The sequence below is a fragment of the Mucor mucedo genome (assembly GCF_025094135.1).
Source record: "Mucor mucedo strain NRRL 3635 chromosome Unknown EV154scaffold_14, whole genome shotgun sequence".
NCBI lineage: Eukaryota > Fungi > Mucoromycota > Mucoromycetes > Mucorales > Mucoraceae > Mucor > Mucor mucedo.
In genome coordinates, this window is record NW_026252298.1 from 209,784 (window position 1) to 237,522 (window position 27,739).

Sequence of the window (27,739 nt, forward strand, 5' to 3'; positions counted from 1 at the left end):
TATTCAGGATTGATATGAGCAATGATCTTCTACGCCTGCTAATGCATAATTCATTACTTTTAACAGAAAAACCGGAAAGTATTCAACAGTTTCGTTATCTTATCAAACAGTCATCGAGTTCATAACGGTTTAAAATAGAGTTGAGATGAATACTATCATTGAAAGAAATGCTATTGTGGATGATCTACAGTAAGAATGGGTAATGCTCTATAATTCTGTAATTATGTATCTCCATTCTGAGTACGGTTGTTATGTATGAAGTCTGATAAATAACAACAGTACGTCAAAAAATGTTTTGCATAACTGTCCTACCCGAATACCATGTAACGTCTTGTTACGACTCTTACCCAAAATATTATCTGTCAATTTTTTATACCCCTTGAGCTATTTTAAATTCATGCAACGCTCTCCATATTATTATTCTTATATAAACCTCAAATTTAGACTGAAAGTATTGAAACAATAACCCTCAAATGATTGTCAGACAAATAAAATAAATCAGGTTTGCAAAATACAATACATACACCCAGTAGCCTTTACTTTTTAGCTGCTTAATTTTCCATCCAATAAACCAGCTAGGAGCAATCTGATTGGCCTAAAAAGTGCTTGCGTCAGCGGTGTATGAACCTGGGTATAAAGTTTCCCCAGATTTTTTTTTCTCTTTTTCTCTCCTTAATAGTCCCTTTCTGTCTGTCCCTTTCTGTCTACCTTCGGGTAACTCTGCCTTCGGGTATTTCTGCCTTCGGGTAACTCTGCCTTCGGGTATCTCTGCCTTCGGGTATCTCTGCCTTCGGGTAACTCTGCCTTCGGGTAACTCTGCCTTCGGGTAACTCTGCCTTCGGGTATCTCTGCCTTCGGGTATCTCTGCCTTCGGGTATCTCTGCCTTCGGGTATTTCTGCCTTCGGGTATCTCTGCCTTCGGGTATTTCTGCCTTCGGGTATCTCTGCCTTCGGGTATCTCTGCCTTCGGGTATTTCTGGGTAGTATTCCGTACTGATTAAATTAACAAAGAATTGCAATGCCTCACTTCGGTAATGTTATTGTACATTCTTACACTACGAACCCACCAGTAACACGATTTCTTTCTTTTTATTTATAAAAAAAAAGTCTTCGTGGATTGAGGGGAATGAGGGAAGATGGACGACGTATACTGTGAAGGTTCCCGAAGCCCCTTAGTAGTTTAAGTCAACGACTTTTCCTTTCCTTGTGTTGGGTAACAGGTACTGGTGCCTCACTTGCTTTTACCTTGAAAGGAGGGGTTCGTTTGACTGCCTGTTATGAACGGATTCTGCCCATTAGATTTTCTACGGATAAGAACGTGTATTTTTGTCAATAATGAAGAGTGCAAACAAGAAAGCACAAGATCTTGTTTATAAGTCGCTATTATTAATGCCAATTTTACTGTTCTTAAAAGGTGCGTGCAAACACCTCATATATTTTTTTTGGGACCAGACGTGCTTTCACCTTCTCGTGGTTGTTTGTCCTGTTAATCATTGTAACTTTTACTGAAAAGTTGCATTGAGAACTAAGAGAAGCACACTTATTTTTTTAAACAAAAATAAAGAAATAAAGCTGTTTAAATCAAGTATAAAGTAGTAGTTTTCAAGTTATAATAGAATGTTTGATTTATTCGTGGGGTTTTATAGTATCTAACTGTAAAGCCGTTTTTTTTTTTTTTTTTTTTTTTTTTTTTTTTTTTTTTTTTTTTTTTTTTTTTTTTTTTTTCGTTAGTTAATTCCTTTGCATAATGTCAAAGCTTAAGAATGTTTTCGGCATATTCTTTAAGTGACTTATGTGTTCCGCTGGACCAATTCTGACTCTTCACTACATAAAGCCATGTTACTTAAATTCAGACAAATGAAAATTATTTTTCGAATTCATAGCGTAAATACTGTAAAGCCATATTGAGACAGTTCAAGTTGTGATGAACTTTACAAATGAAGCATAGAAAAGGTGCAATGTCCTATTCTTGAAGCCTTGTTCAATCATTAAAAAAACACTCAATACGATGGAGCTAATTCTCCCAACAAACAAGTAATAATAACAGTAGAGAACCTACAGTGAACTCTGTACTCGACTAGGAGAGCTTGAGCGGATTTGACTGAAGAGAAAAATAAAATAAAGTAGTATGAACTTGGGAAGAGTATGCCTTGTGTGCACCCCCCCTCCGCCGTTGTCAAGAACAATGAAAACAATCATCTTGTGGAGATAGATATAATACTCTTAACGATTGAAGCCAGATGTCATAGTAATTGTTTATACATATTTATAAAGAAGCCGTAAATTTTCTGAATTCATGCATTCTAGATCACACTTTTACTGCTGAATGATATCATTTAACATCATGGTTTTCAAGAATTCATGTAAAATCGCATGAAGTAGTAATAAACCTGGCTTAAACTTGGATGCTTTTTTAGTCCTTCCATATTGCTGTATATCCAACATATAAAACAACAATACGATTGGCAGCACAAATAACAAAGATGGCTCAAGTAGATCCACCATACGAAACACATGAGCCTATTCAACAAAGAAAACATTATTGTTGTGCTCAATTTGTAATATGATGTAAGTTACTAAGTGTTTTTTTTTATTATTATTTGGGATACATGCAGAAAGGATATATACATTGAGGATATAAGTGAAATTTAATAATCTTGTAGCCAGTGTAAATCGCTCGCGCCAGATTCTTTAGCATCAGATAAAATGTCATATACAATATTTTTGAGGGATTTGTTGTTCCCTGTTGAGGTTAGGTTAGGTGGTGAGGGTGGTCTCAATCCAATCGGATGCATTTCATCCGCAGCGGTGGGAAAAGGCATAAGCCAAAATGCGTCATTACTTTCTTCTGGTTCTTCAGTATGTTGTCTAACAAGTGTCATTCTTGATTCATTGGGAATTTCAAGCTGCTCATAGAGACCTGTTTCTTCTTCAAAAGAGAGAATAATTAAAATTGTGAGTTTTAAATATAAAATTGGAATTCACTTACCGTTCAACCTAAAATGAACAGTGAGATTATCATCATCAACGTCTTCCTCTTCTTCTTCTTCTTCTTGATTGGAATTCTCGTTAAAGATACTATTATAATCCATTGTTGACGACGATGAAGATGAAGGAAATTCAACAGAAGAGTCGCTACCGTTATTATCTCCCACTGTTGGATTTGGTATAGGATGAGAAGTATCTTCTAATACATTGGCAATTAATCTTTTCACAGTACATTTTGTTGACCTTCTTGCATCCAGTTTTTTTAGATTGGGACAGTGATAAACAAACATCCATATAACATGAGCAGTGACCCATTCACATCTTTGGATTTTCACTTGTTGTAACTGTAGACACTCTTTACCAATAGATTGTATCGCTTGTTCGATCGGTATCTGAATATGAGTTAAACCAGGCTGAACTGCATAACGTTGTAAAGTTGACAAGTATTCACCCGTTTCAGCAACTAAGTAATCATACAACAGACTTGTGTAGGATAAATTTAATGAGGTAATATTTCCACAGGTATGAGACATTTGTACAAGGGAAGAAGTCGAGACAATAATAAAGGGGAGCCCCTTCATTAAATAATCTTGTTGTTCTTGCTGGAATCTAATAGAGCCATTATCACGTACATTTAAGTTGAGCCTTGATCTTCTGTCTGAAATATTGTTGACAAGAGTAATTCTTTGTTGCTGGAGTTGATCATCATTTGAATTGGATAGACGTCTATAGAACTCCTGGTCCTTCATAGCCTCTATATGCATACAGTACAGTTAAGAGACAACACAAAATATAGGATTGTAGTAATAGAGCTTACCAATGGACTTTCCCGAAGACAAGTCGAGAGAACGAATGAGATCACCATAAAAAAAGGACATGCGGTCTCTGGTGAGTGTTAATATAAATGTCGCCCAACGGTAAGTATCGTTAATCTTGGGATGAGAATATAGAATGGGAGCAGCACAATACATCCATTGTGTACAGACAAGAGATGCGGAATGAAGAGCAGGTTGACAATCAGTTAAATAAGCAAATACTTCTAATAAAAGCTCTGGTGGTAACGGAAACGAACGAAGATTGTTGTCTCTATGGATAGGTGGTGTTGAAGTAACTACATTAGACGCTGATAATTTTCTATTATTACACCAGTTATTATATTGTGCACGTTGAATTGTTAATATACCACTTCTTTTGCTATTGTACATATTATAATAAAAAGATAGGTAAAAGGAAGATAGCGCTAAAAATATAGAAATTAAATAGAGTCCGTCTTTTTTCTTTGTTTTTTTTTTCTTTGTTCAAAAAGCGTGACCTAGACCTGTCCAACCACATCCCAGGCCTTTTTCCAAAAGTGGTAGGTCTAATCACCCACATCTTTATAAATAGTATTGGCTGTACTTTGAATTGATTATATTACGCAGCAAAACTAACATCATATTCATGTCAAATTCGCTCCATGCAGTGTTCCGTATGCTAAACGTTTCATTAGTCTCAGGTCCTTTGTTTATCACATGCCATCCAAGCCTTAAATTTATTATTAAATCGTAGTTAGTCTACATTATTTAACCTTCGTCATTATACGAATAATTTACATGTAGCAGCTATAGTTATTATATCATCAAATAACAGGGTATCTGTACTTGGCTTGTTTGATTTTGATTTAAGCGTACAAAGAAAAAAGCAGGTACAAACAGCCATTGACAATGAATAGTGAGTGGATCACTGAGAGCCGGATTAATAGGAGGATCCGATGAGACCGAAACTCACACTTCTATGTGTCACTAACATATGAGATCAGTAAAACATTAAATATTCTCACCATCACAACAGTAAGTTTAGCTGTCAATTTTCACTATATCTAATATGTAATGTACGTGTGCAAAATAACAGTAGTCATAATTGATATCAGTAACATTGATTGTATCCAAGGCGGGCATTCGATTTGAGTAAAACCTTTATAAAGTGGGATTAAAACGCTTGGCTATATTGTACTGATTCATTACAACTCCAGCTTTCATTTCTGATTTGCTGGGCACTTAAAAAGTAATATCTCGAAGTTTCCCAGTCGTTCCCATAATCTATGGGCATCTCTGACCAATAACATCATTCATTTTTTAAAACACTTTTTCATGCATTATTTAGGCCCAAACTTATTTCGTAACATTTATTGTTCTGTGACCGCGTCAGATAGACATTTTGATTGTTGTTATAGCAATAGCACTACAAATAAACTGTGGTCATCTTATTAAGCTGATCGATTCTTTGTTTAAGTTAAATGAGCACACAGGTAACATTAGTAAGTATAGCATGACACACATAATTTACTCCTTGTCTTCTCTACTAAGAAATATATAGCACATCGTTTATATGGTTAAGCTTCTTTAATGGATACGCTTCAGATGAATCAATTCAAGGGGGAGCTGGTTCGATTATAATTCCGCCAGATGATGAAACAAGACGCCCTATTACGAATAATTTGACTTATTTTTCTGCAAGTACCTTTAAGGCCTTTAAACCTATGAGTGCGACGTGACAAAAAAATACAAGTTGCTCTGATCTAGATTGAAATATTTATGCAATTAATAAATGAAGGATCGACGAGGCTAATCAGGGGAGAAATAGCTAGGAACGGGTAACTCCTTATATGATCTGCTTTTATATTTAAACTGTTGTGTATGTGCGTCCGTGCATTGAATATGATACAAGATGAGCCATAGTTTATTATTGTTATGATTCTGGATCTTAAACCATGGTAAGGCAATACGCACAGACGAATAATAAAACGCCTTTTAAAAAAAAAAGAAGGCCCGCTTTATTGTAAGTTGATTTTCCGCTTTTTACTTCGCCCCAGTGGCGTTTACTAAAAAGTGTCCAAAAGAAGAAAAAATTTAACTGGCCAAGAACTTTTGATGGGGAAATGTTTTCACGGGTTATTTTTTTTAAAGTAGCTTTGATCTCAGAGTATGTAGTTTGTTATGCTTTTAAACATTGTTTATGTTTACTTTTTTTGGCATATGAACATATTGTACAGCATATCTGTTCATTTGTTATCCAATTAACTTCACAAATAAAAAATGATTTTCATAACGTATGACCCAACGTTGCTAATCATTGACTAAATCTTCCATAGATCGAAATAAATAAATCGGGCCGACACTTGTGTTACACTTCACCACTGTCAGCAAACGCGAATATTTCGCCTTTAAGTTTTGCCACAAGGTTGTGTACTACCATTGTGACAGAAAAAATATGTCTTACCAAAAACTTAGGTGGTTTAAGGTTTAATGTACGCAATAAAAAATGCGGTTTTTTTGGTTAAATGATGGGGAAACAAGATGATGGATCAAGTAGCGATTTATCCTAAAGAAAAAGAAAAGGAATGGTAGAGTTTCTCGTACTGATTATAAATTCTTGTGTACCAAAGGCACATGTAAGGGTTAGACACTAGTTTGTTGTATTATTAATTCTCATCCATTAATCATCAACCCGAGAATCGCCCTTTCTTGTCTCCCCTGGATGAATCATTTCAATTGTTGATTTCGAGCAACCTCTGGGCTTTAATTAACACTTCAAAAAAATACCCCCATCAGAAATTCATTCCGTATAAACTATGATAGAAACAGCTAAATGAAATAATCTTCGTAAACAAAAGCGCAGTATGTTTCTTATCGTTATATCTCTTAGACTAGTTGATTCGACTTTAAATACGACCCTTTTGTTTGTTTTTAAAGGTCAGTAAGTGCATCTGTCGGTTAAATAATCTATTCGTGTCTAAAAAGATTAAGGCGGATTTGGGGGATCTGATGTATAAAAGGGCGACACTATTGTTCGATAAAAAAAATAGCTGTTTCTCTTCACTTAAATATCTTTTTCTTATTCTTCTCATTATGGACAAACCAAACCCGTTTCCAAACGAGTTATTTACAGAGAATGTCGAAAAATCACCATCATCTACTACAACCTATGACGAAGCAAATGATTTGACTTTGATCGCAAACAATAATATCCACCACGAATTAGAAAAAATTGGAACAACAAAAACTGAAAAATATGATCCTGAACATGGAGGTTTAGAAAATGTGGAAATCATTAAAACAAGTAAAATATTTTGTCCTTTAGGTTTGATCTGATATCTCTGTTTATTAATCATTTACCTTCTCTTAGATGTCACCATGGCAAGTATGATTGAGTTACCTGATGAGCACAATGCATTCTATAAAGGTATTCCAAACGGTGGTTATGGATGGTAATTATACAATTTTCTGATCTGAATGTTTTCATTTTATTAATTTGTTGATCCAGGGTTGTTGCTATTGTTGGATTCTTGATTAACTTTATTATGTTTGGAACTGCGTCAATTTGGGGTAAATTATTATAACTCCCCGGGTAAACAAACCACCATTTAACCTTTTTATTTTTTAATAGGCGTGTTCTCCAATGCTTTCGCAACGACAATCCTTAAAGACAAGTCTACCACCATCGAACTTATGGGTGTTGGTGCAACTCTTATTGTATGCTTAAATATTTTCACCCCTGTCGGCCCTATGTTAGGATTTCTGGGCGCACGAGGAACGATGATGCTAGGCAGTACCCTCATGTCACTCGGTATTATCTTGGCTGGATTCAGTACTGAAGTATGGCATCTTTACTTGTCTCAGGGTGTTCTTTTTGGCTTCGGATCTTCTTTGGTGTATATGTCAATCGTAGCTGTAATTCCTCAATGGTTTACCACCCGCCGTGGTACAGCCATGGGTATTAGCTCGGCTGGCTCTGGATTTGGTGGTCTGGCTTTGAGTCCAATGGTCAGCTCTTTAGTCGAAAAATACGGCCTTGCCTGGACTTACCGAATTGTCGGTCTTATGGCATTTGGCATTTGTATGATTGCATCTTGTTTGATTCGTACTCGTCTTCCCCCTGGACACGTCAACCAACGCGCTCGTTCTCCTTTCAAGCTTTCTTTGTTAAAAGATGCCAACTTTGTCATCATGTTATTTGGTGTTGTTATTGCTTTAACCGGTTATTTAATCCCTTTGTTTTACATGCCTAGTAAGTTCATTGGCTGAACAATTGATTTGATTTTGTTACTGACTCTTTTTTCCTTTTATAGAATATTGTGCAGCCCATGGCATCAGTGCTATTCAATCTTCCAATATCGTAGGTGTTGCTTGCGCTATGAATGCTATTGGACGTCTCATTTTAGGTTATTATGCTGATCGTATTGGTCGCTTAAACATGTTTATGATCGCATCCACTTTGGCAGGGCTCTTCTGTATGTTGCTCTGGCCGTTTGCTAAAACTTATGAAACAATGATGGCCTTTGCAGTCTTGTTTGGTTTTACTTGTGGTATCTATTATGCACTTGCACCACCTATCACAGCTGCTGTTGTTGGACCTGATAACATTTCTGGAGGTCTTTCCATTTTGTTTATTGCTAGTGCTATTTCAGGTACAGGTCCACCAATTGCTTCCGCTATTCAACAAGCCACGCCAGGTGGAGGATATATTGGTGTCCAAATGTTTTCTGGTGCTGTCTATCTTTTCGGGTCCCTCATATGTATCTGTTTGAAATGGAAAATGACAGGCTCACTCATTTCAAACATGTAAAGAAAAAAAAAACCTCAACTCAACTTTTCATATATTCATTTTTAAAAACATATTCATATTGCACAATCTTCTAATACTACATATATCTTATCCCTAATTACTTCTTTCATCACAACCTTGAATATTTTAGAATTTTATTTCTGTACAGACTATACCATTTTTGATGAAAACAAATAAACCCGAAAAATTAAAAACAAAAACGCCAATTTATGGTTGCACCACATTTTAAAGTTTTGTATTCACATAAAATAGTTCTTGTGTTTCTAAAACCTTTTTTTTTTCTCTTTCCTTCATTTTGTTATGTCCGATAATATACCTTCGTCGCCTGTTCCAAGTAGCAGCAATGCTAACACAGAAAATACTAGGCTTTTGGATACCTCCACGGCAAATTATAGTAATCGTGAAGCTAAGACAAAGCAAACGGTAATCACTATGACTCCCTCTCTTGACCCACAAGAAACTTCTAGCTATCTCTATAACGGAGGTGGTTTGTCTGTTACCACGTCGCGTTATTATCACAGTATTGTTACCGCTGGGCAGCCCACCATCCCCACACAACAGCTCACTGAAAAAATCCAAGATATTCTTGTCTTTACTGAAATAAAAAAGAATCAGCAGGCACGCGCTATTGTAGAAGAAAAGAAACAATTGGCTAGACAACAACAGCAACAATATTTGAACCAGCAACAGCAACAAGAGCAACAGAAAAAAGAACAGCCTACGCCAGTTCCTGTTCAATATCCTTCAAGCAGTAGCGACAGTAGTGATAGTGATAGTGATAGTGATAGTGACTCTGGTAGCGTCCGATTTACATTGAAGAAAAAATTGAGTGAATGGTCTATTGATGGAAGCAAAAAGAAGACGGAGAGCGGAAAAAAGGCTTTAAGAAAGCGTGATTATGCAGTAGATGCGTTACGTTTTGCCACTGACAAATGGAAGGAGAAACATGGTTGGTCCACTGGAAGTAATAATAGTTCGTCTGCAAGTTTACTTCCCGCTCCTAGCCCAACCAGCCCCATTACTACAACTGTAGTGGAAACTGTACAAAGCAACGGTAACGGAATTGGAATTGTACAGCAAAGAAAAAAACAAGAGTTTAAGGCGATTCCTTCTTCTGCTCAAAGCGTATATGATGTGGCCAAAAATGCATCTGTCTGTGCCGTTTTGGCATTGTTACACGAACGTCGGCAATCATCCGCTCTTTCTACTGAAACAGATGTCTCCTTGCAATCACTTGCTCTTTCAACTTTGAATCTTGGCTTAAAGGTGCAAGATACTTCTGCATCTCATGTTGTGTTATATGAGATGCTAACAAATAAATGGATGCATGGAAAGTCAGGTAATGTATATACACAGACGCTGTTTCTTTTTTTCTTTTTACTTAATCGTACATAAGCTTTGGAATGGGCCGTTGAGAATAACAGTCAATTGATTCTTTCGGATTCTCGGGTTCAACTTGTAATCGAGGTAATATTTAGAAAAAAAATGGTTTCAGAAAGAATTTTATTTTTTAAAGAAATAATTTGTAATAGGATCTTTGGCAATCAGGTCCAAATTGGCGTCAAGACCCGAACCATCCCAGTCATATTTGGTTAAAATCACAAGATGGTACAAAACCACCAGAGCCGAAGAACTTTGCATGGTACGTTATCAGTCACACATTTGTTGATTTTCTTGCTCGTTGGCCAAGTGTCCGTTACCAAACAATGCTCGGATTTTTTACGGCTTTGGTTTACCTCTGCTTCCATTTGGCTACCGTGACCAATCAAGATTACACATCGGATAACCCTTTTGCTTACGAATATGTATACTATGTCCTTGTTATTTCCGATGTTCTTTTGGAATTTTACAAGCTATTTACACAGCCCTTTACATACCTTCGAAAGATATCGTCTTATATTTCGATTATCACAGCCTCGCTTTTATCTATTGCGTTTATCGTTCGTTTCTTTGCTCTACTTGTGATTTCTCAAATCGAGGTGGAAGCTTACTTCTTGACAGTGTCCTTAGCTTTGGTTGTTGTCGCTACACCACTCATGTTTTTCCGTTTGTTCTCAACTGCTTCTGATCTTAACTGGAGCCTTGCCAAAACCAATTATATCTTGCATCAATGCCTTATTAACAGTCTTTGGGTATTCTCACTTGGAGCTTTTATCATTTTTGGATTTTGGGTCGCTCTTGCTGCATTGCAGTTTGATGACATCTCACCATTCACTATGTTGCGCTATTTACTACTTGGTGCACTTCAGTAAGTTTTTTGTTTTGTTTTTTGAATGAAAATCTGCTTTATTATTATTTTTTCCTAATGCGTTTCATAGTGCTCCTCAAATCGGTGATACAATTTCATATCAAAGTGTAGTTGCCGGCGTTTTATTGGTTGCTTATCTATTTTTGACAGTTGTCATACTTGGCTCACTTTTGACAGCTTCGTTCTTGAGCACAATTTTGGATATCAATAGCCGCATAGATACCGTGAAACGAGACTGGGTGATCAATCGTTGTTTGAAGGCAAACCCGGTGATCAATGCATTCATTCCAAGTGTAGCTACAGATTTGATCTTTGGTACCGTGGCCTGGATTGCGCGCGTGATCTTTAAGCGCCAAACACGCATCATATGGCTCGAAAAAATTCGTCAAGTGTTTTGGTACATTATCTATTCCCCGATTATTATTGTTGTAGGATTGTTTGAACTGCTTTCAGCCATTTTTTTTAAATGGCGTACTGTTATCAACGCGTTTAAGAGACCTGTATAATCTAAAATAAAGTATATTTTTACACATTTTTCTACATTATGATATCCATTTTCATGTTACAGCAGTATAAATATATGAAGTCTGCATGTAATATAATAAACTATTCCTCCGATAGGGACACTAGATAAAAAAATTGACAAGCTCTTATTGAATCTGACAAGCTCTTATAAAACCTGATCTGCTCTTATAAATTTGACATGCTCTTATAAACCTGACATGCTCTTATAGATTTGTCATTCTCTTATAGAAATTGACATGCTCTTATAGACCTGACATGCTCTTAAATATAAATATGTATATATCGCCTGCTATATACATACTTTTATTAGAAAAAATATTTGATAAATGATCAATAAGTTAACTATTGTGCTTTAACTCCCAATCACACTTGAAATCAAGTACGCATCTTTAACGGTAACCGTGACACAAAATCTTCAAACAATGGAGAGTTTGTCCTGATAAAAATATAGGTCCTTTTGTATTTAAGATTTTTCCTGCGCAAATAAAATTACCTGTTAGGGATTGATAAAATTGATTTCAGAAATCAGTTTCATATGTAAAAAAAAAAAAAAAAAAAAAAAAAAAAAAAAAAAAAAAAAAAAAAAAAAAAAAAAAAAAAAAAGTTGTTACTCAAAACCCATATAAGATAAAATATTAAATGTGACGATTCTACCTGGTGAATTATGAATCAATGCTATTTCTCCAGAATCGATGCAAAATCAAACTGACTCATCCTGAGATGCATACAAAAGTTTATTCATACGATACGAATTTTCTGGAAGGTTGAGATTGCCCCAACAACACGTAAACCCCAGAGGTAACCAGTTCTTCACTCTGTTAATGCCTTCAACATTCTATAAATTTTTTGTTTCGTTTAGTGATAATTTACTTCTTTCGGCGTAGGTTATGATGAAGACGTCCACGTAATAGCTAAAAATTACAGCACGTAAGAGCAATAAGGAAAAATGCTTAACTTCGACAACTTAATAAACTACAAAGCAACCTTAAAGAACTGTAAGTATGTAAAAATATAATATATATATATATATATAATATAAAAAACAGACAACGTAGAGTTTTAACGCGTTTTAAATAGATATCTCCATAAAGACAAGATCACGTCTCTTGGCTCAAAAAAGAAAGGTCAAGCAAAAAAAAATTAACTCTCTTGAACGAAATTTGTGTATAGCAAAGAAACAGTTAAGGGTCATAAAAGCTGAAAAGATTATATCAGACCAAGCTGTTTTCAAGAAAACGACTTATTTTTCTATTGAAGTACAAGTTATCATGGATATCATGCAACAAAAATCACAAGAAGCTAAAGCTTCAGAGGTAGCCAACCAAAAAGCTCTCCAGAGCAATGATGTAAGTTCACGATATTTATCTCTTTATTATTTATGAAACTCAATTGTTTTTTTTTGCCGCAGGTATCTACTAAACAATTGGAAGCAGACTTTTTAAATAACGAAGAAGAAACCAAATAGTTATATCTAAGTAAAACTGAATCAACTTCAAAATGTTTATTTCGAGGCCAAGTCACAAATTTACATCTGGAATCAAGGCTTTCTCGCACTAAAGATGAAAATCGAACAGCGGAGAATATCTTTGCAACAATCGAACAACGTGCAGATGCAAGCAACAAGGAGGATTAGCCTCATGGCAGATCAGCAACAAAACCAGAGTTTGAAAGACCCTATTCTGTCTCAAAATACCATCCATTTGATGAAGAAAGAACCAAGCTGGCTCTTCAATTAAAAAAACCATTTTTTAGTCGGATTGTAAAGAAATAATGAAATTTGATACATGAATTAGATTCGTTTATTACAGTTTTTTTATCAAGACTGGCAATTGCAGTATTTTTTTCTGGAGCTAACTATGCACGAATTTTTGACAGTGTATTCAAGATTCTTGTGTAGGCCTCCCGCAACAATTAAGCTGGCCTTGTGAAGGAACACCGTGGTCCGACCAAGAGAAAGAAAAAGGAAGGAATGCTTTACTAAATACAGAAGAAATCGAATCATCCTGACGTTATCTAGTCTTTTATTTTTTGTTAATGAAAGTAGTTATCCGATTTTTTCTTTTCATCGACATTGTTCTTACTATTGAAATACATAAAAATTCTGATTTTTCCTGCGCTTTTTTAAATTTAAGCACTTCAGAAATAAATAATGGATAATTGGTAAATGTTAAATCAAGAAAAAAGGAGTACAAAGGGTCTCATGAGCTTCGTCTAGTTTCATGTGATGAATCTGGCTCTTAATCTTCTAAATTATGTGCGGATACGATCGCTGCAATATGAAAAACATTTTTTAGATTGGTAACTAATTTTTTCCGTGGTACATATAAATGCCAAATTATTGATCATTTAATACAACTTCTAACTCAATGCATACTATCCTTTCTTTTTTTTTTAAAAAAAAAAATTAGAAACAGATAATGCTTACATCGTATAGATGATATCTGTGTTGTTATGATCAAAAAACCTGTTCCCTGTTTAAGATAAAAGTACTTCTTTGTACTCCTTTATTTTGGGACAATCTCTATTTATCCTGCAAAGAGAAAAAAACCCCAAAGGATGAATGACGATTCATTGTGTCATGAACAATGATGCATCTCTTAAAATAGATAGATACATATATATATATATATATTAATATTTAAGCAGATATAAAAGATGCGGGACAGGAATCGCTCTTTATTTATATGTTGTAAAAAAATAATTTCATCTTAAACTTATCAATGCCGTAGCAATCTTAACCAAAGAAATTAAATAAATCATCATATTTAGAAACCAAATTGAAAAATTGTCTTTTTCTTTTCTATATATATAATATATATTTTTTTTCGCATAGCTACAGAAATATTAAAACAGAAAACCCAACAAAATGGAATCTTTATCACCTTCAAATTACTCCATCATACGATGGTTCGGTTTCGATCAATTTATTCCCGAGCAAGCTTTTAATTCACACTGGATGTCGTGTAGAACCTTTTTTATGGTTCGAATAATCCTAACTTTATATTCGACCATCACATTTTGGGCCTACTTCGTTGTCATGATTGATCTAGGTAGATTTGGTGGCTTCTTTGCGGCCTTCACAACTTTGACATTTATCGGTCTCCATGCTTATCTCGTCGTAAGTTTCATATCTGAGCATTCGGCTCTCCCGGCAATAATCGCATCGTATTAATATCTATATTAGACTGCTTGCGTGTATCATTTTCGTTACCTGAGATACAAAAATGTCAACTTTCTTTTAAACCAACCCACTGTGCTCAATTATCTTTATCTCTATCTATATACCACGGTGATGACGTTCAAGTAAAAGAAAAAAAAGAAAAGAAAGAGAGATGATTTGCTCTTTTATTTATTTACTATTTTATAGCGTTTTAACTCCTGTTGTTTTCTGGTCCATTTTAAATGCGGACCAATCTACGAGTAAGCACAAAGTATTACAAAAATAAGTGGACCAAGCTTACAATAATTCCCAATATAGATAGTTTGGTCGTAGAATGGTTGAACGTATCTGTACACGGAGCCTCGTTTTTTCTCATGTTCATAGACGTGCTCTTAAATACCATGACCATACCTATTCGTTTAGTACTGCCCGTATTTTTTACGCTTATTTCTTATATGCTGTTGGCATTTATCATTTACGCTCGGTAAGAATCTTTGACGCAATGATATGGTTTTATTGTACTTAAATATAACTTATCCAGTGACCACACTTGGGTGTATCCGTTTCTCAGTTGGGATCAAGGGCCTTCAGCAGCCATTTGGTATTTCCTGGTTGCTACCTTGGTCATTGTTTTCTTTTTTTTCATGGTTTCCGTTCATTTATTACGTGATTGGGTGGCATGGAAACTTGGTAAATTTACCAAAAACCAAAAATACGAAATCAATCATGATCTCGTCTAGATATGGCTTTTTATTATTATTGTTCTTTTATAATTTAGATGGTACTTTTAAATAAAATATAAATCTTCTTACCAGGTGTTTCTGTTCACCTGATGAGGTTTCAATGACTCATCATACATCTTGCGTGTGTGATTTGAATTCATATCAAAACTGGTCTCTGTACTGCGTTTTTGTACACACGTGCTTAAACCTATTTTATTCCGGTAAAGCCGATTTATGTTCTGACTAGAACAATGAACACTCATCACTCGAATAAAACGCATTGTCACGGAATCGGACGCATATCTCGGTTAACATTTCCATTGTTAAATATAGTAAGATCTCAAAGATAAAAAAGAATTTTGAGCACTAATATCTAACATAAACCTCTTTTGTTTTGGCCGGACGACAGCATCATCGTCAAAAAGTAGCTAGCAACACGAAACGGTATCGATAACTCTTTTTTCCCTTATGTATAGATCAACATTCAAACTATTTGCTCTGTTTACTGTTTTTTACCAGCTGTTTTTACAGCGTAAGCGACTGTGAAGCGAACCAAAATCTGTGTCATTCTGTACTTTTTTTTTTATTGCTTGTGGTGTCTTTGTCCAATTGTACCTTACCGGTTTTACTTTCGATATAATTCATCAATGCAACTACAAGAAATTATAATAAAAGGGCTTATTCATCTGAAATATGTAAACTGCCCGTGTATGATACAGCGCTGTCTGTTTACCATCATTGACTGCCCTCAACTAGTTTTAGAAAAACTGTTTTCAGCTAATTCAAAAGTCACTGTAACCCGAAGTTTTAAAAAATTAACGGCAATTACTTTTTTTGTTTTTTTTGTTTTTTACTTTTTGTTTACAACATGGCTCTCCTTTCAACTTTAAAGGCATCATTATTTCGCCGTCAACCTATTCAATGTAAGTCTTTAATTATTCACTCCAACGTTTATTAAACCTCCTTACTAGTTCTTAATCGCTTCCATGGGATTCAACAACGCGCATGTTATGGCACTCAAAACTCATTAAAGTCAGCGTTCGATAAAAAGTCGATCCAATTCACGAGCAAACAATTAAAGCAAGCATTAGATCAAAAAGACGTTGTATTCTATCAAGCACCTTCTGGTGTTGGCAGAACATTCATGTGGCTGTACATTTCTGCTGGTGTTCAACTCATGTTTTGGTAATGAGCAAACCGTGCTATCTACCTGTCAAACTTTATTAACTCTCGATTTTTACAGGGGAAATCTTGCTAGCTTAGCCTATGTTGCATATACAACCACCGAAGGGTAAATCATATACACTCATATGTGCGCACGTTAAATAGTTTCCTTAAACTCACAGTCATATTAGAGAAGGAGAAAATGAAGCTGTCGTGCTTGCACCCAAAACTCAACGTATCGCCATTGCCAGTGGTCTCATATCTGTTGGTGTTGCAGTCGCCACACTAATGTGTCTTTATCCCTGGAGGTAATTGCTTTTTTTTACAAGGATTTATTTGTGTTCATACTAATCTCAATTATAGATATATTGACAAGCTGATTTTGTTAAAGGGTGCTCAAACCGTGAAACTCGTCACTCACGCTCGTTTGATAAAATCACACCAATTTAAGGAATATCCCATTGATCAATTATACTGTAAACAAAAGGTATTTACTGGCGTCGGAAAGAATGGGACTGATGTTGTTGGAACCAAGGCAAATTCATCGCATATCTTTTTGGGTGCCAAGGGAGAAAAGATGGCTTACATGTTGGATAGAAAGGGTACATTTATGGATAGCAAACTTTTTGATGGATTATGGTACAATATCAATGGCAAATAGACTGAAGTTAATAAATTATTTATTATAATAACAAGAGATAGTAGCTAAGAAAAAAAAGGGGGATACATAAAATATATACAATCTTATTGGGTAATAGCAGCCTGTTGTCTCCAATGCATTTGCTTTGTGTATTCATAAATACAAATAGCACCACTGACATGGACATTCAAGGAACGGGTAATACCATACTGAGGAATCTCAATGGTTACATCCAACATTTGCAAAAGATCGGCAGGAACACCTTGACGCTCTTTACCCAATAACAAAACACATTTTTCAGGGAATTCATAGTCACCCAAAGTAGCACTTGTCGTGGTTTGCTCTAAACCGCATAAAGTATAGCCTTGTTCCTTCTTTTCCTGCAAATATTTGGCCACATCATTTTCGACTACCTCAATCATGGGCATCCACTTTTCTGATGAAACACTAATTGTGGTAAATCCAAGGTCGTCCTTAATCTTTAAAGTTGGCACCACTAGAGTAGAGGCATTGAAGATTTCACAAGTACGACATAAACCGGCCAAATTAGGCAATCTGTCAATAAGACTGGCTACAACAATAAGATCATTACGACGACGATTCTTCTGTACAAGGTTCTTGGTAAGGTCCATATCTGTTTCCAACATCATCTCCCAAGGCATAATCTTCTTTTGGATTACTTCTTCCAAACCATTGTTCGAACTTGTACTGCTGGCCTCTGCTAATTCAATCTCCTCCTCTATGCCAATCATTTCAGACGGATCGGCGGATGTGTACAGCTCCTTTCTCTTTGGGTTTTCAAAGGGACATCTTTCGACAGCATGGGGATTCACTCTCAAAAACGCTTTCTAATATAAAGTGTTAGTGACACGTAATTCATTTTACGTCATGTGTCACAACTTACGGATCCAATTCTCTCATTTTCAATCACTCCAAATTCAGTCATCATTTGACGGAAAATGAACTCGATGTTGAAATCTTGAATAGGATCGAATTTTGTCATATAGAATTGAGTTTGGATCTTATCGTAAAACTTGATACAGTCCACATATGTTTCCATAAAACGACCGATGGATTGAAGATATCTGTTCTCCTCTAATTGCTTTCCATAACCATGCTGGATGCAGCTCTTCCAGTTACGTTGCCAGGCACAATAAGAGAATAAACGAATGGTGAAATGGTTGGTAATCAACCAAGGAATCAGGCAAACAAAAATCTCTTTAAAATAGCCCTCGATATGATCTTGAGGTAAATTGTCACAAAGAGTGAATGTGAGGGTCAATAAGGAAATGACAAAGTTGGGCTTATGATTAGCATCACCAAGCTTTTCGTAGAGGGCTGGTAAACGTTGAGGGAAACGACACAAAATCCTTACCATGGCCCATTCTAAATAACAACGTACAGATGTCACAGTTTCCTTTCTCATCACCTCAAATATAACCTTCATATAGTCGTCTAATTTACTTTCGTCTGCAAGATCGATGATAAGAATGGTCGAACAACAAATTCGTAACTATTAAAAAAAAAAAAAATTAGCCGTATGTTTTTTTCATCTCCTAGTAATTTAAATGTTACCTTTAATCGATGCTCCATTGTAGATGTGTACATAAATTCAAACAATATGTCTTCGTTGATGATACGGAAGAAATTTTCCAGCAAGATATTTGCAAAAAGCTTATGATCCTTGTTGTTGACGTCAAGTCTTAATAAGAGATCATTCATATCGACACGTACAAGATAATCATTTTGGCTAAAGACAGTCTCGGCAGTTCTATATATTAATTAGGAGAATATAAGATATACTGTTAAATAGTTTGATAAAAAGCTTTACCCTTCTGCTTCTAAAATTTCAGTAGGAGTAGCGAGTTTAGCTGCGATCGCTGCTTCTAATTTTTGATCACCACGATCACGAAGAGGTCCAAATACCAATAGTTTGGCAATCTCGGGTGCATATTGGACCATGGATTTATTGGCATCCTCACTAAAGGTAGACCAGAAGTTGTGAAGAAGTTTGGATGTCTGGGCAACAACAAAAGGTTTGAGATCGCCTGTTTGAAGTACCATGTGTAAAGCCTTTTTCATGGGTCCATTATCTTCATTAAGTTCAGGAATACACAAAAGCTCGGGTTGGAAAATCACATCAACAAAAGCCTTAATAAGAAGGGGGAAAGTTCTCGACTGAGCAATATTTTCCATCATCAACGCAATTGCATAATCCACACAACGCTCAATCATCTCTGGAGTTTTATCCCAAGGGAAAGCAAGAATAGGTCCGAAACTTCTGATCAGAGCTTCGCCACACATTTCAGATCCATTTTCAAGCTGTTCAACCGCCTCTTCGAAAAGTTCAATAGGATCAAAGAACTCTTTCTCGATGTTGTTCTTCTTTACGATAGATGCGTAACGAACAATGTTTTCAATACATTCCCACTTCACACGAATAAACGATGACAAACAATCACCCCAAGATCTTTTAAAAGGATTAGATACGAAAAAACAATATTTGTTCGTTCTTACTTACCTTTCACGTAATGCTTCTTGAGTACGCTTCATTGGAAGACCATACACCAATTTAACAATAGGGGAATCACAACCCAATGTAAAATAGGAGTGCTCAATAGCAGATGCATAGACAATATTCAACAAACGAATATAATTTGGTTTGGACATTTCTTTGTTAGCATCAACAGCTACACAACAAGTTAATATTCAAAAAAAAATTACGATTGAAGCCGAATACTTACAAGGCGAGCGATATTTCAATAATTCTACACAATGATCGAAAAGGGATTTAACAGTCGTCTTTCTTGTCTCTGGTGCAAGCGCATTTTCACTTGATAAAATACGTCGAGTCAAAGATAAGTATAATTCAGCTAAATCATCATCTACCAACAAAAAAAAAAAAAAAAAAAAAAAAAAAAAAAAAAAAAAGCATCAGCCATATTGAAATATCACTTTTAAACGAGTATAAATTTACCGACGACGTTTTCTTCTACTTTGTTAAGGTATTTTTGACCGATTCTAGTCAGGATGTTCAACATATTCTCATCAGTTAATCCAATCACCTTGGTAAAGCTACACTTTGTTTCAAAACAAATGCCAAAGTTTTCCCATAATGCATTGAATAGAGTCAAAATTCTAGCAAAAGTAACTTCATCACTAAGATTGCATTAATAAATACGTTTTTTTCGGCCTTTTCGTATTTTAATTTACCAGGACGAATCTTTGAGGCGAGCAATAAAAACGGAGAGAAGATCTAATACATCGTCGGTGTTCAATTCACCTTCCATGCTGGATACAACAAATATAGATGTGCGAGCAAGTACGTTGGCTTGTGTACGTAAAACAGCCTCAGGAATATCTAGATATTATATGAGTATTTTCATTCCTAGATTCAAAGAAACTCCATCTTTTTACCTTCAGACTTCAAATCGCAAACATAAGTTTTGATACGATCCTTCAAGGCACCTAAAATGCTATCGAGAGACTATGAAAATTGTAAATGCACTGTTACATACACGAGCAAATGTATTTTACCTTATCCTTGGAAATTCTGGTTTCTAACCAGTAACGGATCAACTTAAATTCTTTGGAATTAGTCTTGATGGGATACTCGCTCACAAGAGATGAGATTGTCCTGGTTATTTTAAAAAAGAAATTTGATTAATGCAATGGCCAAACAACATATATACGAAAACCCTTACTTTGCGATATCAGAAAATGAAAGAGTAGCGGTATTACTAAGTTTTACAACAGCCGCAATACCTAATTTACGCAAAAACTGCTTGGTTGCAGGAATGCTAAAATGTGCGTTAGTTAGAATACAAGGTCAATTTTTAGCGACCTTACTTAAAGTTTCTATGACGATCGACCAAGACTCTCAAAGACTTGAGTTCCTCGGGACCCCATGCATCGACATAATCCACTTCAGCTAAAGCTTCCATTGTATACAGAATAGGTGCATGGCTACTAACGACATGAGAGAGATGATGAATTAACTGGCGAAGGAAATTGATCTTATCTTGCTCTTTTTCAAACGCTTGAACCAAACGACGCATGAATTCTCTGAAATGCTCACCAAAGGGACTGACTAGGGTACCTTGAGTGGGCACAGCAAATAAAGCAGTTGAATCCACAGTCTTAAATAAAGCACCAAACATGAACCCTTGTTCAATTCCCATTTTGTTTAAAATAGAAGGATCTTCTCGTGAAAAGATAAATTCCAAAAGACCCTTTTTAACAGACGAAGTATCGTTTTGAAATCCACGATACATTAATAAAACCCACCAGGAGGCATCAAGTGCATTAGCGTTCAATAAAGTTTCGAATCGAGGTAAGACAGGCTCAACCAGATGAATTACATTTTCATGCATGATATCATATAATAAAAACCAATCGTCCCAATGTTCGATATATTCGTTTGATAATTCAGCGTTCCATTTGAAATAAGGTGTCCAATCGCTATCTGATTTATCAGCAATGGTCGAAGGGGTTTTCTCGGTGAAATCGATGATGCGCTTGAGAATATATGACGAGTATTTACGAGCCAATGAATCATTACTTTGAAGACCACTCTGAAAAGTGTGTTAGTTGTAATCCCTCCTTTTTTTTCGTTGTTGTCTGGTTCCCTTCTATTACCTGCAGAATTTTGAAAAAGTTGGCATCAAATCGAAGATCTTTACGGATGACAGGTGCGCCATCATTCAACCCAAAATAAAAGTCAAAGAAACGAGCGATCAATCCATAAATTTCCAATCTTAAAAGGTTGGTTGCGGGAAGTGCAAACATTTGTAGTGTGCGTTTCCAAACCATCTGTACAAAAGACTGTCAACGCCAATCTAAGGACTATGCTAAAAAGAAAAGAGATATTACCTCACACCAATAAACTTGATCTTTTAATTCAATATTCTGAGTAGGGCTTTGCTGCCAACGAAGTAAGTTGGGTAATAATCCATGACTCAACTTGCTTCTGATAGTGGCGTTAGTGCAAGGAATCATAGCTACAGCGATAGTAAAGATTAATTCCATCCATTGACGAATTTCAGTCTGAGCAGTTTCTGTAACGTTCAAAGACAAAAGTTCTTGATTTTCGTTCAAGTCACGTACGAAACGGGTAAGTACTTCAAGGCAGCACTCGAGATCAAGTAAAATGTGGCTGGCGGTGTCTTGGACAGTAATGGCTGTCTGCACTTGATCCCATTGTGAACGACAATTCAGCTGCTCTATGCTCGATTCAATAAAATCCAATGGCTTAAGATCGACAAAGTCAGGTTCGGCCTCCATGGCTGAAATCAATTGAGTGATAAATAACAACAAAGTTTCTTTGCCAAATGTGTTGTCTTTCTTATTGGCATGTAATAAAAGAGATCGTCCTACAAGATAGGATACAGTGTTTTCTAAAAGTGTGACACTTTCGGTAGCGACCATGGATTCCTGAGAGAAACTGGTAATCATCCAAGGCTTTACAAATTGTTCAAGACAAGCTTCTTCCTTTTCGTGATCGTCAAGTCGAGCAAGATGAGCTTTGAGGATTGGCAACAAGATCTGTAAGTTGCCAAATCGGACTTTTTCGTCAACTGCATGCGTATACTGTTCATCCAACTGGTTTAAGAATCCAAGTAACTGTTCATCGGCTGCATTTTGAACAAGAAGTGCCTGGAAAGGTGCAGACGTAAAGTCCATTTTTAAGTATTAGGTCTTGTTAAAATCAAAAACAGAACACAGAAAAAAAAAAAGTGTATTATATTTCACAGTCCTTAAAAAGGTTGCCAAGAAGTCCGTGTTTGAAAAATCGTGTGTTTCTTTTTAATTTTATTTTATTTTCTAAATGGCAAGGTGGACAATAAAAGGGCTGCAAGAAGGTGCAGTCTATGCTGTGCAAGGCGTTGCCCTTGTGCTTCAAAACCCGAATATTCGCAAACAACGTTTTCTCAAGATCTTTATATACCTTTCTATTGTTTCGTTCATTCTGTTGGGATTAACCAACCTTCTAGTTGCGATCCCTATTCATGTGGTGCGTTTTGTACTGTGGTTTTCTTCAAGTACGAAGGCTTCACAAGCGGATGATGCATTAGAGTCAGCCAATCGTTTTGTTCGTGAACTGGTCGCCTCAGTTCCTCTTTTATCATTATTATTTATGCGTTATATATATCCCAAGCCCTTGGACGATTTATTTATGGAATCCTTACGTTTTCTGGATTCTACTGAGCCTAATCGGGCACCTTATGCTTCTGTGTTGGCCAAACAAAAATTCAAGAGAAATTACTGGGTGGATATGAAGGAATACATGTGGAGAAGTTGGAAAAAAGTGCGAATTGGTATGGTGTTACTGATTTTATCGTTTTTGCCATATGTCGGTCGATTCGTTTTTCCTCTTGCTGGTAAGAAACAGGTTAATTCGTTAAAAAACAGCAATTCTAACACTTATTATGCCAGGTGCCTACACTTCTTACATGGCCTTAGGTAAAACTCAAGGTATCGCTGTTGGTATCTGCTTCTTCTTTTTACCTCGTTGGGCAACCATGAAACTGATTCGAGCTTTAATCGGTATGAGATCATTGATGCGAGAATTACTCGCTCCCTATTTTGTTCGAATGCGCATGAGTCATCGGGAAAAGAGAGCTTGGTTTAGTGGACGTAAGGATGTTTTATTTGGTTTCTCTGCCATTGCATACATTATCATTAGACTTCCAATTGTTGGTATCCTTGGTTACGGCATCGCTCAAGCCGCGGCTGCCTACATGCTAACGGTAGTTACAGACCCTCCATCCAATGACGTCAAAAGCCATCCATCTGCTGATGATTTGACCGCACCAGAGAAGACATTAGACAAAATAGACTAGGCGCAGTTTAAATATATTTTGCTGTCAAACCATGAAATAAATGTGACCTCAGTGTATTTTGTTTATCTACACCTTTTTCTCTATCTTTTTTTCTTTTTATTAATGGGAAACAATCCAAGCCGAGAAAAACAGGGGACAAAATCAAGTAAATGTCGAACAACCTTAACGCCATTTAACTCTACTGTGTCTTTGAACAGCAGTAAAGCTGGTATTATAAACCGGTTTAAGACAACCAACAGACATAAAAAGTCTGTGAGCCTTGTCCAACAACCATTTGAGGAGTCCACGTTAAATAGTTTACATGCTGTGTCACAGCCCACTTTTGAAGCACCATCGATAGATAAATACACAGATAGCCAAATGACACTTTTAAGTAACAACTCGTCGCAGGTCGAGAGTATGCATACTTCTAGTAACTCATATTCTACTTTAAACACGCATATGTCTGAAAATGAGATGGCACGTGCTTATTCAAGTGAAATGATGTTAAAGGAATTATACCTGCTGTGCGAAACAAGTCCTGAAAGGATTAAAGATCGTGACAGGTAAGGGAAACGAGCAAAGGGGGCTTTGAAATAAAAATATGAAATTAATATTGAGTTATTAGGCGACACAGACAGGTAGTGTATCTTAAATTATACCATTCAAGTGTAACAACATCTCACTATCATTTTGTAGCATTATTTATTAAAACGTATCTGGGGAAGTAATTACAGAATTCCTTTAGTAGATCCTACACTCATTATTGACTGGTGCTGTACTACCGGTAAATATGATTTCAGTGTAATTACATCATAAGCTAATTATTGTCGTAAGCTGCTTGGGATATTGAACTAGCAATAGAGTTTCCAAATTCAAAGGTTATCGGCATAGATTATGAATCCGCTACTGTTGCTAGTTTGAACACATCTGTCAAGAACTTCTCTTTTCAAAATGCCATGATTCATCAAGGAGAAACAGGCTTGAACGTAATCGAAAATAACCAAGTAGATTATATTGTCATGAGAGATGTCTGGCTTGTCAATTGTCCAGTGAGCAAATGGACTAATTTATTTGAGGAAGTCTTACGCATTTTAAAGCCCGGTGGATACATTGAGATCTATGAACAGGGTAAAGTATTTTCATGTATGAAATGATAAGGGCTATCTTGTTAACATTAGTCATGTAGACACCAATTATAAATCAGTGGGCCCTTATCTCTCCATTCTGGAAGGTTGGGCGGATATCTTTTATGAGGCGATCAAACTTGATCGTAACACAAACAACCAATTAGGTTCACTTCTAAAAGATTCGGGCTTTATCAATATACAACATGAGTACAAGGAATTACCGCTTGGAGAATGGCCAGAAGACAAAGGTTTGTGATCCGGATGCCACGTTGTACATCCTATAACCTTATTGATGTGTCACATTCTTAGAATCAAAAGAAACGGGTTATTTACAAAAGGATTTTACCGAGCGCGGCCTCAGAGAAGCTAAACGCTGGTTATGTAAATTCAATAATGTGTCGGAAAAAGAATATGCACATGTTATGACAAGAGCTTTAGATGAATGTGAAGATTATAAAACGTACATTCGCAGTTTATATTTCTCCGCCCAGAAACCATCATGATTACGCACAAATAACACACTCCTTTACTTACCACATTTTTTACATACGACTTAATATAATACATACCATATATGCACATAATTGTAATCAGTTCAAATCCGAAGCTATATAAACTGTCAAGACACACAACACGAGAAAAAAAAGAAAAAAAAAAGAGCAAATTTTATTAATTTTTATATAGTCGGCAGTCGCCAGCAAAAACAGAATTTGCTGATGCTTCAATCGCTATCCTCATTGATACAAGGTCTCTGTTTACACGCACATTAAAATAAAATAAAATCCTGAAGACCAAAATTTTAAATGATAACATACCTTTTTACCGCGCCTATAACTGATCCTAGAAGAGCCTTCTTCTTTAATATAAGGTGCAGAATCTTCCAAATCAAGAGATGATCTTGATTCTGGTGTGGTATTTCTGGTACGGTCATAAATCGGACTCCCCATCTCCATTTGTGTATCTTGATACATGGATTGTCTTTTTTTTTCTCGTAGCATCTGTAAAGTTGTAAGTCTCTGAGAAGCAGATCCCGGTTCTGCAACTTGTCGCGTGGTCCGTTGCTCGTTTGGCTGATGATGTAATGAATCCAGTGATGGCATTGATTCTACGGACACCGTATTATGTATATCAGTTCTTGGCGGATCTGGTCTGCTAGGTAGCTCAGGTGATTCCGATAGTGAGTTATAAGGGGTTTCTGGAGGAGCAGTAGTCAAACTACTTATATCCCTATGTCGGTCTCTTGATGGCTGTGATGATTGTGTCGGATTATAGGAGTGACCAAATGGTCGGGATGAGACTGGCTCTCTGATGTTTGGTATTTGTACAGATTGTGTCGGGATGCTCTCATTATTTTCGGTTTCATCCATCTGTGACATGAGTGCCACATCAAGCATCACTTTCGACTCAATCCTGTACGTAAACAAAATCGGCCTAGCAATAGCGTCATTTAATATTTAGACCTACCCCGAAAAATAAACAAATACTTACTTGCCTACGTCCTCAAAACTTGCATGTATTGGTGTGTCCATATGATCCATAAAATCCACAACTGCGTGAAATTCTTTTAAATTGCATACGATTTTAACAGCATCAATCACCGAATATTCTGAGCAACGACCAGAATCGATTGTGTAAGCGTATCTAGATGATCTGATATCTATTAAATATAAGTAAGAGCAATTAACTGAAGCCATATGCTAATTACTTTTGTTCGGGTCAGTGTATGTAGATACAGTGATACTATGAGGAGTGCATTTCAACAAAATATCCGAGACTCTTGGATCGAATCGAGAAAAACAATCTTTGATAAGTTCGGCACTCATGACAAAATGATGCAAGTTATCAGCGCTGTAGAGTGCTGATATACTGTCACCATCAGTGTATGTAAACGTGTTTGTCTTTTTTAAATTTTTGGTGTAGTTCAGTTGCATAGCCATTTGGGAGGTCGCTTGTCCTTCGCCACCTGCACTACCTTGAATTATGGATAAATGGCACGTATTTATTGACGCTATATTAGCCATATTTTTCTTTAGGATACTATTCAAACTCTTTGGTTGTGGTTAGAAAGGATTAAAAAAAAACTCGAGATTCATTCACCTGGTTGACTACTGTGCATCGAATTGCTGTTTCCTCTGAACCTTTTCGCAGCAATTTGTAGTTTTTAAAAAACTTTGGCGAGAACCGAACAAGAGCCTGTGCTGTTCTGGAGTGATTTATTGCAGACATGATCAACTATCAAACAAGATTAACGCCGAGACGATCCTTGGGCTATTGTGTATAAATACCTGATTGTTGCGAATATCAATGTTGACGAGCTCATTGAATTGTAAAAAAAGATCGATTATCGTAGTAAAAACTATGAATTGTTACATTTTTGCTCGCGCCACATAGGCATTGTTGAACTTTCTACCTTTAAAGTATTCTACAGGTAAGTCGGCATGGAATTCCATGTTGTCAATTGCGTTGTAAAATAAAGAAAGATAAAAATTAAAAGCCGTATTTGGATGCGGGAAAACTTTAAAAGTTTAATGGCAGTCATTCACTGGGCCAGGAACACGAGTGGTCGTTCAAGAAAAAATGGATAACTTTATTAAAATTGAAATTGAAGCGCTGAAGCTTGACGAAAGTAGTAAACAAATAGAAACATTGTATGCTTCTGCCTGGCTTCTCCTACTTCAACTGTCTCATCACCTACAGTTTCGTCTTCTGTAGTTTTGTCTTTTGCTAATTCTTATTG

General features: G+C 36.1%; 10 protein-coding genes across 10 annotated transcripts; 6 read left to right on the top strand and 4 right to left on the bottom strand.

Moving 5' to 3' along the window:
- Positions 1-109: 109 nt before the first annotated feature.
- On the bottom strand, positions 110-993 carry EV154DRAFT_599674 (uncharacterized protein; the record flags this gene model as incomplete). The annotated part of the gene is made up of 3 exons (XM_051607126.1): positions 110-468; positions 525-595; positions 709-993. Coding segments are annotated over 3 exons (384 nt in total), but the record flags the coding sequence as incomplete, so codon positions are not given.
- Positions 994-2,567: 1,574 nt separating this feature from the next.
- EV154DRAFT_497218 (uncharacterized protein) lies at positions 2,568-4,224 on the bottom strand. The gene is made up of 3 exons (XM_051600240.1): positions 3,806-4,224; positions 2,990-3,742; positions 2,568-2,929 (listed from the first exon to the last, which is right to left on the bottom strand). Exons 1-3 carry the CDS (start codon positions 4,191-4,193, stop codon positions 2,649-2,651), a joined length of 1,422 nt encoding a protein of 473 aa, XP_051461267.1. The 5' UTR covers positions 4,194-4,224; the 3' UTR covers positions 2,568-2,648.
- A 2,616-nt stretch (positions 4,225-6,840) lies between these two features.
- Positions 6,841-8,872, top strand: EV154DRAFT_497221 (major facilitator superfamily domain-containing protein). The gene is made up of 5 exons (XM_051600241.1): positions 6,841-7,086; positions 7,153-7,234; positions 7,291-7,352; positions 7,414-8,034; positions 8,096-8,872. Exons 1-5 carry the CDS (start codon positions 6,876-6,878, stop codon positions 8,590-8,592), a joined length of 1,473 nt encoding a protein of 490 aa, XP_051461268.1. The 5' UTR covers positions 6,841-6,875; the 3' UTR covers positions 8,593-8,872.
- Positions 8,873-8,879: 7 nt separating this feature from the next.
- On the top strand, positions 8,880-11,374 carry EV154DRAFT_542236 (uncharacterized protein). Its single transcript, XM_051604509.1, has 4 exons — positions 8,880-9,931; positions 9,989-10,059; positions 10,125-10,840; positions 10,911-11,374. The coding sequence occupies exons 1-4, from the start codon at positions 8,893-8,895 to the stop codon at positions 11,344-11,346; spliced, it is 2,262 nt and encodes a 753-aa protein (XP_051461269.1). The 5' UTR covers positions 8,880-8,892; the 3' UTR covers positions 11,347-11,374.
- Positions 11,375-14,231: 2,857 nt separating this feature from the next.
- Positions 14,232-15,265, top strand: EV154DRAFT_576681 (uncharacterized protein; the record flags this gene model as incomplete). The annotated part of the gene is made up of 5 exons (XM_051606500.1): positions 14,232-14,483; positions 14,550-14,668; positions 14,733-14,785; positions 14,844-15,009; positions 15,067-15,265. 5 exons carry the CDS (start codon positions 14,232-14,234, stop codon positions 15,263-15,265), a joined length of 789 nt encoding a protein of 262 aa, XP_051461270.1.
- Positions 15,266-16,075: 810 nt separating this feature from the next.
- On the top strand, positions 16,076-17,114 carry EV154DRAFT_59249 (transmembrane protein 223-domain-containing protein). The gene is made up of 5 exons (XM_051606919.1): positions 16,076-16,170; positions 16,219-16,432; positions 16,491-16,538; positions 16,603-16,719; positions 16,775-17,114. Exons 1-5 carry the CDS (start codon positions 16,116-16,118, stop codon positions 17,070-17,072), a joined length of 732 nt encoding a protein of 243 aa, XP_051461271.1. The 5' UTR covers positions 16,076-16,115; the 3' UTR covers positions 17,073-17,114.
- On the bottom strand, positions 17,110-22,760 carry EV154DRAFT_599678 (uncharacterized protein). The gene is made up of 14 exons (XM_051607127.1): positions 21,924-22,760; positions 21,690-21,863; positions 20,901-21,625; positions 20,756-20,851; positions 20,589-20,688; positions 20,469-20,538; positions 20,265-20,412; positions 20,029-20,210; positions 19,796-19,936; positions 19,573-19,741; positions 18,883-19,521; positions 18,627-18,822; positions 17,956-18,564; positions 17,110-17,899 (listed from the first exon to the last, which is right to left on the bottom strand). Exons 1-14 carry the CDS (start codon positions 22,731-22,733, stop codon positions 17,156-17,158), a joined length of 4,803 nt encoding a protein of 1,600 aa, XP_051461272.1. The 5' UTR covers positions 22,734-22,760; the 3' UTR covers positions 17,110-17,155.
- Positions 22,761-22,854: 94 nt separating this feature from the next.
- On the top strand, positions 22,855-23,977 carry EV154DRAFT_497226 (uncharacterized protein). The gene is made up of 2 exons (XM_051600242.1): positions 22,855-23,431; positions 23,487-23,977. The coding sequence occupies exons 1-2, from the start codon at positions 22,879-22,881 to the stop codon at positions 23,891-23,893; spliced, it is 960 nt and encodes a 319-aa protein (XP_051461273.1). The 5' UTR covers positions 22,855-22,878; the 3' UTR covers positions 23,894-23,977.
- EV154DRAFT_497231 (S-adenosyl-L-methionine-dependent methyltransferase) lies at positions 23,978-25,674 on the top strand. Its single transcript, XM_051600243.1, has 6 exons — positions 23,978-24,438; positions 24,501-24,513; positions 24,572-24,659; positions 24,710-25,003; positions 25,062-25,250; positions 25,312-25,674. The coding sequence occupies exons 1-6, from the start codon at positions 23,996-23,998 to the stop codon at positions 25,503-25,505; spliced, it is 1,221 nt and encodes a 406-aa protein (XP_051461274.1). The 5' UTR covers positions 23,978-23,995; the 3' UTR covers positions 25,506-25,674.
- Positions 25,675-27,478, bottom strand: EV154DRAFT_497235 (Rad9-domain-containing protein). Its single transcript, XM_051600244.1, has 5 exons — positions 27,288-27,478; positions 26,708-27,234; positions 26,491-26,659; positions 25,818-26,433; positions 25,675-25,753 (listed from the first exon to the last, which is right to left on the bottom strand). Exons 2-5 carry the CDS (start codon positions 27,021-27,023, stop codon positions 25,724-25,726), a joined length of 1,131 nt encoding a protein of 376 aa, XP_051461275.1. The 5' UTR covers positions 27,024-27,234; positions 27,288-27,478; the 3' UTR covers positions 25,675-25,723.
- Between the last annotated feature and the right edge of the window lie 261 nt (positions 27,479-27,739).